Raw genomic sequence first — 15,799 nt, 5'->3', positions numbered from 1 at the left:
TGGACCTCCAGCATCTGCAGCCTCACGATCGACTCCAGAGGCTCATCATCCGACGCAAAATCCATCTCTGGATCAACCTGGACGCTCCTCCAACTGCCTGAGGCCTGCTCCTCCACACTCTGGCAGTTGCATGTATGAATGTGAAGTTCGCTCACCAGCGTGTGCATGACACCTTTCCAATGCGACCTTCCCTGCTGACATGCCAGTACCTGCGATGGCACCATGTGCTGAGAGGAGATGTGATGCTGTATCCTCTGAGGGTTCCTCCTCGTCACCGGAGGGAGGTTGCAGCACAGCTTCTGGCACAGCTTGCACTGAAGAGGTTTCTCTTGTAACAGAGAGACACCAGTAACAAGGCAATTGGGTATCAAAAACCTTGCCACATCAGCCCTATCACACGACGCACATCTACCATTTTACTGCCTGACATGAGTGACTGTGTACAAGATTATGAGGGGCATGGACAGGGTGGAGAGGGAGCAGCTGTTCCTCTTACTGGAAGGGTCAGTCACAAAGGAGCATAAGTTCATGGTGAGGGGCAGGAGGTTTAGGGGGGATGAGAGGAAAAATCTTTTTACCAGAGGGTGGTGACAGTCTGAAATGCACTGCCTGGGAGGGTGGTGGAGGCGGGTTGCCTCACATCCTTTAAAAAGTACCTGGAGAGCACTTGGCATGTCATAACATTCAAGACTATGGGCCAAGTGCTGGGAAATGGGATTAGGTAGGTAGGTCAGGTGTTTTTCAAGTGTCGGTGCAGACTCGATGGGCCATAGAATCACAGTGCAGAAGAGGCCCTATGACTACACTCCGCAGACACAATGTACCCTTGAACAATGATGCGAAGGTTCAGATGATGAAGCTTGTCAAGGTTCCAATGTGTGAACTATACTCACCATTGTATAGGCATTGGATAATGCCTACCCTCCATTAAACCTTCCCTAAACATCTCCCCTTTACAATCAGTCTGAGACTCTTGCCATCTCACCAAACCTAGGCCTTCCTTCAATCTTGCCTCTGCCTATACTCCTGGAGGAGTCGGGCTCCATCAGCGACAGCATGCGCTTTTCAAAAGGAGTCAGGGCTTCTAGATTCGCTAGACCCTCGCCTGTATGTGCTGTCTCGCAGGCGTTGTGGGCTTGCTTCTCCTGAAAAGATTTGACATGGAGCATTCATCAAAAGTTTCAAACAATCATATGGTATGCCTCCAACCCATTATCAGTGCAGTTCATAGCCTGGAGCCAATGCTCATGCGTCACAAGGTCATCCTGCAAACCAACCACCCAAAACTTCTTCGTCTCATTCGACGCCTCAACAAGAAACTTTTTCTCTTTCTCTCAAGTGCTAAGGAATGCAAGCTCCAACAACTCATCGACACCAACACCCATCTAGGACCCTCCACCCCTCCGTCCTCACCCCATCTTCCAATCCCAGCCCCGGCTGTGTATTCACTATACCCCCTGTGTATTCACTATACCCTCTCCGACGTTGAACGTTCAGTGCTCAGCAAAGGACTTAGTTTCATACCCCTACGCCCTCATCTCAATGAATTTTGGGCTCGGCACGATGCTGAACTGTTCTTCCACTGTCTTCGTCTCCGTGCTCACTTCTTTGGGCAAGAGTCCTCTCCCCGTTCAACGGATCCTTTTACCCACATCCAATATTTTCCCTCCACCTGGACCCCTCCCTCTGGATTCTTACGTTCTCTTGATCTTTTCATTGAGAACTGTCGGCGTGACATTAGTCGTCTCAATTTCTCTGCTCCTCTCACCCATTCTAATCTGTCTCCGTCTGAACTTACTGCACTCTGTTCTCTCAGGTCCAACACCAACATTGTCGTCAAACCCGCTGACAAGGATGGTGCTGTTGTCTGGCGCACTGACTTCGACCTCGCGGAGGCTGAGCGTCAAATCACAGACACTTCCTCCTATCTCTCCCTGGACCATGACCCCACCACTGAACATCAAGCCATTGTTTCCAGGACTGTCACTGACCTCTTCTCCTCTGGAGATCTTCCTCCCACAGCTTCCAACCTGATAGTCGCCCAACCTCGGACGGCCTGCTTCTACCTCCTACCCAAAATCCACAAACAGGACTGTCCTGGCAGACCGATCGTGTCAGCTTGCTCCTGCCCCACAGAACTCACTTCTCGCTATCTTGACTCCCTTCTCTCTCCCCTTTTCCAGTCCTTTCCCACCTACATCCGTGATTCCTCTGACACCTTACGTCGCATCAACAATTTCCAGTTCCCTGGTCCCAACCGCCTCCTCTTCACCATGGATGTCCAATCCCTCTACACCTCCATTTCCCACCAGGATGGCCTGAGGGCCCTTAGCTTCTTCCTCGAACAGAGGCCCGAACAATCCCCATCCACCACTACTCTCCTCCGTCTGTCTGAACTTGTGCTCACACTGAACAATTTCTCCTTTACTCCTCTCACTTCCTCCAGATAAAAGGTGTGGCTATGGGTACCCGCATGGACCCCAGCTATGCCTGTCTCTTTATGGGGTATGTGGAACATTCCTTGTTCCAGTCCTACTCCGGCCCCCTCCCACAACTCTTTCTCCGGTACATTGATGATTACTTCGGTGCTGCTTCATGCTCTTGTCAGGACCTGGAAAAATGTATTAATTTTGCTTCCAATCTCCACCCCTCCATCATTTTCATATGGTCCATCTCTGACACCTCCCTTCCCTTTCTTGACCTCTCTGTCTCAATTTCTGGTGATAGACTGTCCACCAATATCCATTACAAGCCTACCGAATCCCACAGCTACCTTGACTACAGCTCCTCACACCCCGCTTTCTGTAAAGACTCTATCCCATTCTCTCAGATCCTTCGTCTCCGTCGCATCTGTTCTGATGATGCTACCTTCAAAAACAGCTCCTCTGACATGTCCTCCTTCTTCCTTAACCAGGGTTTTCCACCCACGGTCATTGACAGGGCCCTCAACTGTGTCTGGCCCATCTCCCGCGCATCCGCCCTCACGCCATCTCCTCCCTCCCAGAAACCTGATAGGGTTCCCCTTTTCCTCACTTATCACCCCACCAGCCTCAGCATTCAAAGGATCATCCTCCGCCATTTCCGCCAACTCCAGCATGATGCCACCACCAAACACATCTTCCCTTCACCGCCCCCCGGCGGCATTCCGTTGGGATCGCTCCCTCCGGGACACCCTGGTCCACTCCTCCATCACCCCCTACTCCTCAACCCCAACCTACGGCACCTCCCCATGCAAACGCAAAAGATGCAACACCTGCCCCTTCACTTCCTCTCTCCTCACCGTCCAAGGGCCCAAACACTCCTTTCAAGTGAAGCAGCCTTTCACTTGCATTTCCCCCAATTTAGTCTACTGCATTCGTTGCTCCCAATGAGATCTCCTCTACATTGGAGAGACCAAACACAAATTGGGCGACCGCTTTGCAGAACACCTGCAAGAATGACCCAAACCTGCCTGTCGCTTGCCATTTTAACACTCCACCCTGCTCTCTTGCCCACATGTCTGTCCTTGGTTTGCTGCATTGTTCCAGTGAAGCCCAATGCAAACTGGAGGAACAGCACCTCATCTTCTGACTAGGCGCTTTACAGCCTTCCGGACTGAATATTGAGTTCAGCAACTTTAGATCATGAACTCCCTCCTCCATCCCCACCTTCTTTCCGTTTCTTCCCCCTCCCTTTTGTTTTTTCCAATAATTTATATAGATTTATATAGATTTTTATATAGATTTTTCTTTTCCCACCTTTTATGCCCGGTTAGTCTTATTCCACCCCACCTCCACTAGAGCTGTACCTTGTGTGTACTGCCATCCATTCTTAATTAGCACATTCGTTTAGATAATATCACCACCTTCAACACCTCTTTGTTCTTTTGTCTGTGACATCTTTTGATTATCTGCTCCTATCACTGCTTGCATATCCCTACAACCACACCCCACCCCCCGCTTCTCTCCTCCACCACCACCAAACCCCCCCCCCACCTTAAACCAGCTTATATTTCACCCCTCTCCTAATTTCACTCAGTTCTGTTGAAGGGTCATGGGGACTCAAAACGTCAACTATTTTCTTCTCAGCCGATGCTGCCAGATCTGCTGAGTTTTTCCAGGTAATTCTGTTTTTGTTCTGGATTTCCAGCATCCGCAGTTTTTTGTTTTTATCACCCTATAACTAGACCGTTGCTTGAAATGCACAATGGCATGATCCAGGAAAGCCACGTCCTTGTGAAATCATGCTGCCTTTGAAGAGCACAAAACTCAATTACCTCCTAATATTCAGTGGCAAGACCTGTAACACAGTGGACCAAGATTGCTCATACTGAGGCCATACTCACCCTGGCCGACCTCATTAAGTCATGAGCCTTTTCTGGCACTGAAAGCAAGTCCTTCTCACAATGCCCACGTTGATCACCATCTCAGCTGCCTCCTCCCATGCAGCACATTTTTGGCTGGGCTTCCTCCTCTTGCCAGGGGTTGGCATGCTCTATTCATGTCAGTCTGAAACTGCAGTCAGGAGGGCTCTGAGTGTGTCTTCACTGAATCTAGGGCTTAGTTTTGCCTTTCTAGTCCACTTCTCCCCTTACGCTGATGGCACAGACATCTGTATATGAAAACATGTAACTAATGTACAACTCCTCAATTTCAAAAATTGGAAGACTTGCTGAAGTTTAAAAAATCTTTGTAGAGTGACAAGGTTTGTAGAGATTAACTAAAATTTAAATATTCTTACCTTGCAAGACTGGAAACTGCACAAATCATCTATTTCCACAAGGATTCAGCAATATTAATTATCTGCTGGGTCTCCTGACACTGTCCCATGCTAGGAGGCCCTTTAAAGTGCTGGCCATGACCTTGTTTCAGATCACAGCCTGCTACCTCCGACACTGGACATTCTGCCCTCCAGCATCCATTGGGCAGAATGAAGGCCCATCATCTATCTTTGCTGTTAATTGGCGTCAATTAACATATTATCAGATATGGTCCAACAGCGAGCCCAGAAGTTGAAACGCCATCGAATTCCAGATACAGAACCTGCTGTCAGCGTGCCATCATGTTATTCAGCCCTTGAAAGAGGAAGTGAAGAGGAGAATCAGACTTGCAAGGACAGAATATAAAAATTGAGTGGAGGTGGAAATGAGGCCTACTGGGGACAAAGAGGGTGATATATGGCAAGGGGCCCAGAGCAAGAATAGAATACTTGATGAGTAAGTTATATTGGTTAAAAGAGGATGCTAACAAAACACCCATAGAAGGGAAGATGGTAGAGGTAATGGATGGTGAAAATTAACAGATAGGATGTACTGGAAAAGCTGACTATGCTTAAAAATGGATAAGTCACCTCTTCTGGATGGTTTGCATTCAGATTGTTATGGGAAATGGGGATGGAGACAGCAGAAGGCTTGCTACAATCTTCCAGTCTTCCCTGGATACAGCAGAAGTGCCAGAAGATTGCAGAGTGGCAAATTCAACACCCTTGTTCAAGAAATAGTGTAAGAGTATCCTACTAATTACAGGCTGGTCAGTGTAACATCAGTGGTGGCTAAAGTTTTACATCTAATGATCAAGGAAGGAATTAACTAGAATTTGGAGAGCTTTGAGTTAATTAAGGAGAGCCAGAGTGGATTTGTAAAGGGCAGATCATGCTTGAGTATTATAATTGAATATTTTGATAAAGTAACAGAAGGTTGACAAAGGATGTTGTCTATATGGATTTTAAGAATGCCTCTGACAAAGTACTTCATGAAAGGCTAGATGTCAGAATTGAGGTTCATGGAATAGGAGGGTCAGTACCAGCTTGGAAATAAAATTTGACTTAAGCACAGTAAACAGGATGTCATAGCAAATGATTGTATTTATGACAGTGGTGTTACCAAGGGTCAGTGCTGGGACCACTGCTTTTAATAGTTATAAATGACTTGGATCTTGGAATACAATGCAAACTTTCAAAATCTGGTGATGATACCAAAGTTGGAGGTGTGGCACATGGTGAGGATGATACCAATCGACTGCAACAGGACTTAGATAGGCTAGCAGAAAGGGCAGACATGTGGCAGATGGAATTTAAAATGGAGAAGTGTGAGATGATGCATTGTGGCAGAATTAGGGATAGGGAGAGGCAATACGTGCTTAAAGTACTGTTCCAAAGAATGTGCAGGGACAGAGGAACCAGAGGGTTCATGTGCACAGGTCTTTGAAGGCAAGAGGACATATGGAGAGAGTAGTTACTAAGCACATGGGAGCTTAGGCTTCATAAATAGAGTGCAAAAGCTGGGAAGTGATCCTGAACCTTTATAAAGCTTTGGTGAGACCACATCTGGAGTACTGTGTCCAATTCTGGTCACCACACTTAAAGAAGGATGTGAATGTCCTTGAGAGGGTGTAAAGGAGATATACCAGAATGGTTCCAACGATGAGGAATTTTAGCTAAGGTTAGGCTGGAGAAGCTGTGGTTGTTCTTGGAGCAAAAGAGATTGAAGGAAAATTTGATAGATTCATTTTAGATTATAACAGGTTTAGATAAGGTTGACAAAGCAAAGTGGTTCCTATTTGCTGATGGTGCAAGGACCAGAGCACACAGATTTATGGCATTGGGAAAGGGATAAAGGGGGGATGTGAGGAAAAATGTTTTTATGCAGCAACTGGGAATGACCTGGAACTTGGTGCCTACGAGCATAGTGGAAGCAGAGAAGATCAATGATTTCAAAAGGAAATTCAATAGGCACTTGAGGGAAATAAACTTACTGGGATAGGGCGTTAGAATAGGACTGTCTGGATTTCTCTACAGAGGGCTGGCATATACTCAATGAGCTGAATGGCCTCCTGTGCAGTAATGACTCTTGAATGGAGCAATGTTTTCACATGTGTGCCTTAATGTGAAAAAGAGGATTTCAACATGATCTTTACCTTCAAGCGTAACCATGACTAACTCATGTTTATAGCCCCTAGCTTTGGACAACTCCACAAGTGGAAACATCTCCTCTACATCTACCCTGTCAAACCAACCCTTCATAATTTTAAAGGCATCCACCAGATCATTTCACAGTCTTCTGTCTTCAGGAGAAAAAGGCCTCAACATGTTAAGACCTCCTGTACCATCTCAGTTCTGTATCATCTATGTAATTATTTTCTGCATTTTAAGTGCTTCTGTTTCCTTTTTGTAATATGGAGACCAGAATTGTACACAGTACATTGAAGTGTGGTCTATAAGGTTAACATAACTTTTCTGCTTTTGAATGCTATTCCTCGGATCTGTACAAAAAGCGGCATAGAGAATCTGTTACTTTACCATTCAATTTAAAATAGGTACAAAGGTAATTGAGAGAGATTCTCAGTCATGTATAACACTACTTTTTTCTCTTTGTTTTTTTCGGTAGTTCAGGACTGCATTCTGGAGAAAGTGGAACAAAACCGGGAAAAAGCAATACACCTGACATTCGGCAAGTGCCAACAGTAGTGGTTGAGTATGATGATGACAAAGAAAATGTACCTAATGAATCAGACTATGAGGATACTTTCAGTATGCATGGGGAGGAGGATGAGGAAGATGATGGCGATAACGACGACGATGATGATGATGAAGATAGTTTTTTCACAAGTATGAACAAGTAATGTTAAGATGTCAATGTCTTAATTTGCAAACAAAAGAGAAAATCAAAATTGCTGACAAATTAATCACCAGCATTTAGGCTTTGATATATGTGCCTTTGAGGCTTGTGGGTTGCGTGACTCATTATATATCAGTTTGCTGAAAAGAGAGACATGTTGCCAAAGTTTTTTGTCTTGCACTGATCAGGTCAAACACAAGAATGCACAATTCCAAATAATCACAACAATTTATACTACAGGAAAAAAAGCGTACTGATTGGACGGCAAGTTAATGAAGAACTATAGCCTCCCCAAGCTAACCATTGCCCCTTGACATTCAATGGCATGACCGTCGCTGAATCCCCCACTATCAACATTCTTGGTGTTATCATTGAACAGAAACTGAACTAAACAATCCATATCAATACTGTGGCTACAAGAGCAGGCCAGAGGCTAGGAATCCTGTGGCAAGTAATTAAGCTCCTGACTCCCCAAAGCTGTCCACAAGGCACAATTCAGGAGTGTGATGGAATACTCCCCACCTACCCCAATGAGAGCAACTCCAACAACACTCAAGAAGCTTGATACCATCCAGGACAAAGCAGCCCAATTGATTGGCACCCCATCCACAAACATTCACTCTTTCCACCACTGATGCACAGTGTAAGCATTGTGTACCATCTACAAGATGCATTGCAAGAATTCACCAAGGCCCCTTAGACAACACTTTCCAAACCCATGACCGCTACCATCTAGAAGGACAAGGGCAGCAGACATATGGGAACTCCACCGCCTAGAAGTTCCCCTCCAAGCCACCCACCATATATATCGCTGTTCCTTCACTGTCACTGGGTCAAAATCCTGGAACTCCCTCCCTCCCTGGGTGTACCTATACCACATGGACTGCAGCAATTCAAGAAGGCAGCTCACCACCACCTTCTCAAGGGCCATTAGGGATGGGCAATAAATCCTGGCCTAGCCAGCGATGCCCACATCCAATGCATGAATAAAAGAAAGCTCCTTAGTAATTCAAAAAAGATGCAAGGCTTGAACATATTTCTTTTTCCAGCAGAGAATGGGTCCCTCTGTATGAATGTAATACACGTGGCTCATTTATGCTTGCTGGAAACAACATACATTCAGATGCAGGGATCCATCCTCAGCAGGTAGAAGGAATATGTTCAAGCCTTGTGCCTGTTTTGAATTACTAGGGAGCTTGGGGAGCCTAAGCTCTCTGCTGCTTTCTCCATGGTAATGCCTCACCCAATCAGAGTTGACTTACCAACCAATCAGCACCCTTTTCTCCTGCAGTATAAATTGTTTTGATAATTTGAAATTTGACATTTTTTCTTTTGTCCTGATCAGTGCAAGACAAAAACTTTGGCAACATATATCTGTTTTCTGCAATATTCAAGTTCTGTTCTATCAATCATTTTCTTTACTCAAATAAAAATTTTCTTTCTTTTAAATAAAACAGGATGCTTTACCTTAAAAATAAATGTTGGCTCATTGGTAGCCCATCGAGTTTTTTTCATTGAATATTTTAGTTATATAAAGTAGGAAGGTCCAAGTTTCATCCATGATTTATGCTGAGTTGCTTAATCTCAGCTGAAGCAACCATTGTCATTGGTCTTAGAACTCTGGCTAGGGAGGGTTGGCCTATGCCTATACTTATTATGACCACCTCTTAACACCTGATGAACTATGCATGCACAGCCAATGCACAAAGTTGGCAGCAGGCTTGCCAATGAAGTCTTCTACAAACCGCTGAAAGTCTGGGGTCACCCATGTGGTGCAGCCACTTAGATAAGGCTCTGAGAGCAACTATTGCCTGTAGAATCATAATTCAGCAAGAAATCAATAGCTTTATGAGGGGAAGAAACTGTAGAAACAGAAAAAGGTAAAGAAATTACTAAATGTGGAAGTTGTTGGTTTTCTCAACATAATTTTAATGAGTAAATTATTATTGTGCCTCAGTTGTACTTTATTTGCAAAACTTGCCACATCCCACTTAATTTTCTTTAATTGCTTTATAGGTTCGTTAGCATTAAAAGTTTGTAGGAAAGATTCTTTAGCAATAAAATTGAGCAACAGGCCATCAAAGCGTGAGCTGGAGGAGAAGAACATTATTCCAATGCAGACAGACGAGGAGAGACTTGAAATGAGGCAACAAATTGGAACAAAGCTGACAAGGTTGGTTAGAAAAACAGTCTGTATTTTGTTTGTGGAATGCATTTATTTTAGTAAATACATAAACCTTGCCTCCCCTGGTTTTGCGTAGTTTGTGTTTTAAGGCCTTACTACTATTAGGGTTAGCTACTGTTACTCAAACTTTTCCACAACTTTACTACCAGTACAACTCACTACTCAGATGGCAATGAAAGCGTAGAGTATTGGGTAACCGCAGAACTCACAGTGCAGAGCTATGATAGTAATTAGTGTGTGCCAGTGTACCGGAAATATGAAATCAAGTTTTAACACTACTAGCTCAGCAAAAACTGGGCAGGTGGACAATTAAAATGGCCACCGTGACTTGCCCTCACCGGTCCCACTACTTTCTGTCTATCTAGAATTACAATCTTAATCTGGTCTTTTGAGTAGACAAGCAGGATACATGCCTGAAGGCAGAGGTTCCTTCTTAAAATGTGCAGGTTGTACTCTGATAATACTGTTGTGACCATCTGCATTTTTTTCCCCAAGGCTTGCATGGGGCAATTATCATAGTTTTCTCATCAGCCCAGCCTGACAAATAAGAGGAAATGGAGAGGCACTTTTATTTTTTATTTTGATTCCTTGTGGGTCAGAAAACCTTTCCACCTCTACTACAAAGAGTTTTGCTGCTGTTCCCCGCCTATTTCCTCCTCCCCTTTCTGCAATGTTCGCCTAATATCCCTCACAACCGTTGACCTGAGTGCTGATCATTGATCCTTCAGGCTCCTGACAAAAGATTGTATGGACTGAAAACATGCACCGGCCCAGCAGAAGATAAATTATCCTGGTCCTCTTGCTATAGAGGGCCAGACAATTTGTTATCTGCCTCAGCTCTTGCCGACAAGACTCCTGCCAGAATTTAAAAATCAGTCCTTTAGTATTTTATCTCTGGTCGCCAAATACATTTCCCTCTTCCATGCTAAAGGTGACAACTCCAGTAAATATTCCCAGTTATGATTATTGCAGTTTATATCTTAAATTATCTGAATTTTGGATCTGAAGAAGCAAAATTGAAATTAGGAGGTATGATAAATTGTGACAAAGATTGTGAAAGATTCCACATCATAGTTAGCATAGCAGGTTGGACCAATAGATGGCAGATGCAGTTCAATATATAAATTTTTAAAGCATCTGGCAAACCCCCAAAATTGTAATTAGGAATATAGCAAGAAATAAATCTTAAGGATAAGATTTTAAATAGAAAAGAGGTAAGACACACAGGTCATTAGTAGTGGCATCACAAGTAGATAAGGCACCAAAAAAAGAGAATACTTGGTTTTGTGAGGCTCAGAGATACTGTTGGACTTGCACTGACCTTAGTTGGGCTGTAGTTGAGGTACTGTGTACATTTTGGGTACCCATTACAGGAATGCGATAAAAGCAGTTGTGAAGATGCAGGATATATTCAATATCACAGAATCACAGTGCAGAAGAGGCCCTTTGGCCCATCGAGTCTGCACCAACATGTGGGAAACACCTGACCTACCTACCTAATCCCATTTACCAGCACTTGGCCCACAGCCTTGAATGTTATGACGTGCCAAGTGCTCATCCAAGTACTTTTTAAAGGATGTGAGGCAACCCGCCTCCACCACCCTCCCAGGCAGTGCATTCCAAACCGTCACCACCCTCTGGGTAAAAAAGTTTTTCCTTACATGCCCCCTAAACCTCCTGCCCCTCACCTTGAACTTATACCCCCTTGTGACTGACCCTTCAACTAAGGGGAACAGCTGCTCCCTATCCATCCTGTCCATGCCCCTCATAACCTTGTATACCTCGATCAGGTTGCCCCTCAATCTTCTCTGCTCCAACGAAAACAACGCAAATCTATCCAACCTCTCTTTATAACTTAAATGTTTCATCCCAGGCAACGTCCTGGTGAATCTCCTCTGCAGCCCCTCCAGTGCAATCACATCCTTCCTATTATGTGGCAACCAGAACTGCACACAGTACTCCAGCTGTGGTCTCACCAAGGTTCTATACAACTCCAACATGACCTCCCTACTTTTGTAATCTGTGCCTCGATTGATAAAGGCAAGTGTCCCAGATGCCTTTTTCACCACCCCACTAACATGCCCCTCTGCCTTCAGAGATCGATGGATACACACGCCAAGGTCCCTTTGTTCTTTTCAAATTACTCCTTTCAAAGTGTATCACCTCACACTTTTCAGGTTAAATTCTATTTGCCACTTATCTGCCCATTTGACCATCCTGTCTATATCTTCCTGTCGCCCAATTCGCTCAAGCTCACTGTTAACCACCCGGCCAATCTTTGTGTCATCTGCAAACTTACTAATCCTACCCCCCACATAGCCATCTATGTTGTTTATATAAATGACAAATAATATGGGACCGAGCACAGATCCCTGTGGTACGCCACTGGACACTGGCTTCCAGTCATGAAAGCAGCCTTCTGTCATCACCCTCTGCCTCCTACAACTAAGTCAATTTTGAATCCACTTTATCAAATTACCCTGTATCCAATGTGCATTTGCCGTCTTTATAAGTCTCCCATGTGGGATCTTGTCAAAGGCTTTGCTGAAATCCATATAAACTACATCAACTACACTACCCTCATCTACACACCTGGTCACCTCCTCAAAAAATTCTATCAAATTTGTTAGGCATGACCTCCTTCTGACAAAGCCATGCTGACTATCCCTGATCAAACCTTGCCTCTCCAGGTGGAGATAGATACTCTCCTTCAGAACTTTCTCCAATAGTTTCCCTACAACTGATGCGAGACTCACTGGCTTGTAGTTCCCTGGCTTATTTCTACAACCCTTCTTAAATAGCGGAACCACATTAGCTGTTCTCCATTCCTCTGGCACCTGCCTCATGGCCAGAGAGGAATGAAAAATTGGGGTCAGAAGCCCTCTGATCTCCTCCCTTGCCTCCCTCAGTCATCTGGACCTGGAGATTTCACTTCTAAGCCTGCCAACACCTCCAATACCTTGTCACTCTCTATATCAGTTTGCTTAAGAAACTCGCAGTCTCGCCCCAAGTTCAAATCCTTCATCATCGTTCTCTTGGGTGAAGACGGATGTGAAGTATTCATTCAACAGGATGTTACCTGGGTGCAGTTATGAAGATAAATTTGGCTTTTTTCACTTGACCTGAATGATGTTACCAGGAAACTCTGAAAGATTGGAAAGTGTTTTGATAAGGGAAATACTAATCCAATTTTTGCTCACTGGGTTTCAAGTTGCCAATGAGGACACAAATCTCAAAAGATAGGGCAGGATTTCCTGGTCGGCTTGCGGGGGTGGGACCCACGCGTCGACGAGTAAGATGATGCGGGATGACATCAGGCGGAACTCGCGATGTCACCCCGCATCATTTCAATTTTCAGGTCGGCGGGGGCACAGCCGAATCAGCTATGCACCCGCCGACCTGTCAATAACCATTTAAAGGGCAGAATTTTCCACCCATCGGGGGTGAAGTTCAGGAGTGGGCGTGTACATGCGCGACTCTGATTGGCACCCCCAATTGGGGGCGCACTGCCATTTTACATGGGCGGGCCTTAATTGGCGTGACGTCCACCAGGAAGCGCTACGTGCTCCCTATGCAGGCTGGGGGGGTGGGATTCCCTAAGCCAAGAGTGCGCTCTTTCACGCTTGCACATGAAAAAGCGCACTCATCTCCCTGAGACTAAGTGCTGCCTCAGGGAGATCAGCGCCAAATTCAAAAATATTTAAAAAAAGAGAAATAAAATTTCCCTGACATGTCCCCTCATGTGACACTGTCACATGAAGTGGGACATGTCCATCACTTTTAATTAAACTTTTATTAAAGTTTTAGAAACTTACATGAAACCTCATCCCGTCCGTGGATGAGGTTCCATGCTTTTTCTGAAGCCCGCCAGGGCTCCCGGCCTGCCCGCCAACCTTAAGATTGGACGGGCTGGTCCTTTAACTAGTGCAATTACTTTTTAAATGGCCTCAATTGGCCGTTGAAAGATCGGTGGGCACACAGCTAATTCCACTGCGCCACTGCCGACCTGAAAATTGAAATGACGTGGGGTGACGTCCGGAGTTCTACTCGACGTTATCCCGCGTCATTTTACACATTGGCGTGTGGGTCCTGCCCCTGTACGCCGACCAGGAAATCCTGTCCAAAACGTAATTGCACTAGTTAAAGGACATGCCCACCCAACCTTAAGGTTGGCGGGCAGGCTGGGAACCCTGGCGGGCTTCAGAAAAAGCATGAAACCTCATCCATGGGTTGGCCCTGCTGCAAAGAGTGTGAAAATGCAATAGTTATAGGGGATTCATTTGTAAGGGGAATAGATAGGCGCTTCTGTGGCCGCAAACGAGACTCCAGGATGGTATGTTTCCTCCCTGGTGCTAGGGTCAAGGATGTCTCAGAGCGGCTACAGGACATTCTGAAGGGGGAGGGTGAACAGCCAGTGGTCATGGTACACATTGGTACAAACGACATAGGTAAAAAAAAAAGGGATGAGGTCCTAAAAGCAGAACCTAGGGAGTTAGTTTAAAAGTAGGACGTCAAAGGTAACCATATCTCAATCTCAGGATTACTACCAGTGCCACGTGTTAGTCAGAGTAGAAATAGCAGGATATATTGGATGAATGCATGGCTGAAGAGATGGTGTGAGGGGTAGGGTTTCAGATTCCTGGGACATTGGGACTGGTTTTGGGGGAGGTGGGACCAGTACAAACTGGACTGATTACACCTGGGCAGGACCGGGACTGATGTCCTAGGGGGAATATTTGCTAGAGTGGTTGGGGAAGGTTTAAACTATAATGGCAGGAGGATGGGAATCTATGCAAGGAATCAGAGGAAGTGGAGTCAAAGACAAGAACAAAAGTCAGAAAGTGGAATAAGAAAAGTGATAGAGAAATCAAGGGCAAGAATCAAACAGGGCCTCAGTGAAAAATAGTGGGAACAGGACAAGTAATGTTAAAAAGACAAGTCTTAAGGCTTTGTGCCTTAACACGAGGAGCATTCGCGATAAAGTGGATGAATTAACCGCGCAAATAGATGTAAACAGGTGTGATATAGCTGGGATTACAGAGACATGGCTGCAGGGTGACCAGGGATGGGAACTGAACATCCAGGGGTATTCATTATTTAGGAAGGACAGACAAAAAAGAAAAGGCAGTTGAGTTGCATTGCTGGTTAAAGAGAAAATTAACGCAATAGTGAGGAAAGATATTAACTCCGACAATGTGGAATCTGTATGGGTAGAGCTGAGAAACGCTAAGGAGCAAAAAATATTAGTGGGTTTTGTATAAATACCCCCAAACTATAGTGTTGATGTTGGGAATGACATTAAACAGGAAATTAGAGATGCATGCAATAAGAACATAAGAACTAGGAACAGGAGTAGGCAATTCAGCCCCTCAAGCCTGCCCCACCATTCAATACGATCATGGCTGATCTCATTTCGGCCTCAACTCCAAGTTCCCGCTCTCTCCCAATAACTTTTCAACCCGTTACTAATTAAAAATCTATCTCCTCCTTAAGTTTATTCAGTGTCCCGGCATCCACTGCACTCTGAGGTAGTGAATTCCACAAATTCACACCCCTTTGAGAGAAGTAATTCCTCCTCATCTCTGATTTAAATCTACCACCCAGCCTAAAACTATGGCCTCTCATTCTAGAATGCCCCAGAAGGGGAAACATCCGCTCCACATCTACTTTGTCTATCCCTTTTAGCATCTTATGTACCTCAATTAGATCTCCTCTCATCCTTCTAAACTCTAGCGAGTATAGACCTAAACTGCTCAATCTCTCCTCATAAGACAACCCCGGATCGTTGGAATGAATCTAATGAACCTCCTCTGAACTGTCTCCAATGTAACTACACCCTTCCTCAAGCAAGGGGACCAAAACTGTGCTCCAGGTACGGTCTCACCAATGCCTTGTACAGTTTCAACAACACTTCCCTATTTTTACACTCTATTCCTTTAGCAGTAAAAGCCAAAATTCCATTTGCCTTCCTTATTACCTGCTGTACCTGCATTCTAGCTTTCAGTGATTCATGCACGAGG

At 44.9% G+C, this 15,799-nt stretch overlaps 1 protein-coding gene across 1 annotated transcript in view; it reads left to right on the top strand.

Moving 5' to 3' along the window:
- Nucleotides 1–15,799, top strand: part of LOC121276056 (phosphatase and actin regulator 1-like) — a 683,909-nt gene that overhangs the window by 577,446 nt on the left and 90,664 nt on the right. Inside the window, exons 10-11 of the mRNA XM_041184001.1 lie at nucleotides 7,364–7,584; nucleotides 9,611–9,767. Coding sequence (XP_041039935.1) covers nucleotides 7,364–7,584; nucleotides 9,611–9,767 — 378 coding nt within the window. The remainder of the gene's footprint in view (nucleotides 1–7,363; nucleotides 7,585–9,610; nucleotides 9,768–15,799) is intronic.

The sequence above is a fragment of the Carcharodon carcharias genome, chromosome 3 (assembly GCF_017639515.1).
Source record: "Carcharodon carcharias isolate sCarCar2 chromosome 3, sCarCar2.pri, whole genome shotgun sequence".
In the NCBI taxonomy this organism is placed as follows: domain Eukaryota; kingdom Metazoa; phylum Chordata; class Chondrichthyes; order Lamniformes; family Lamnidae; genus Carcharodon; species Carcharodon carcharias.
The sequence above is the reverse complement of the archived record's forward strand: the minus strand, read 5'-3'. Positions and strand labels throughout refer to the sequence as shown.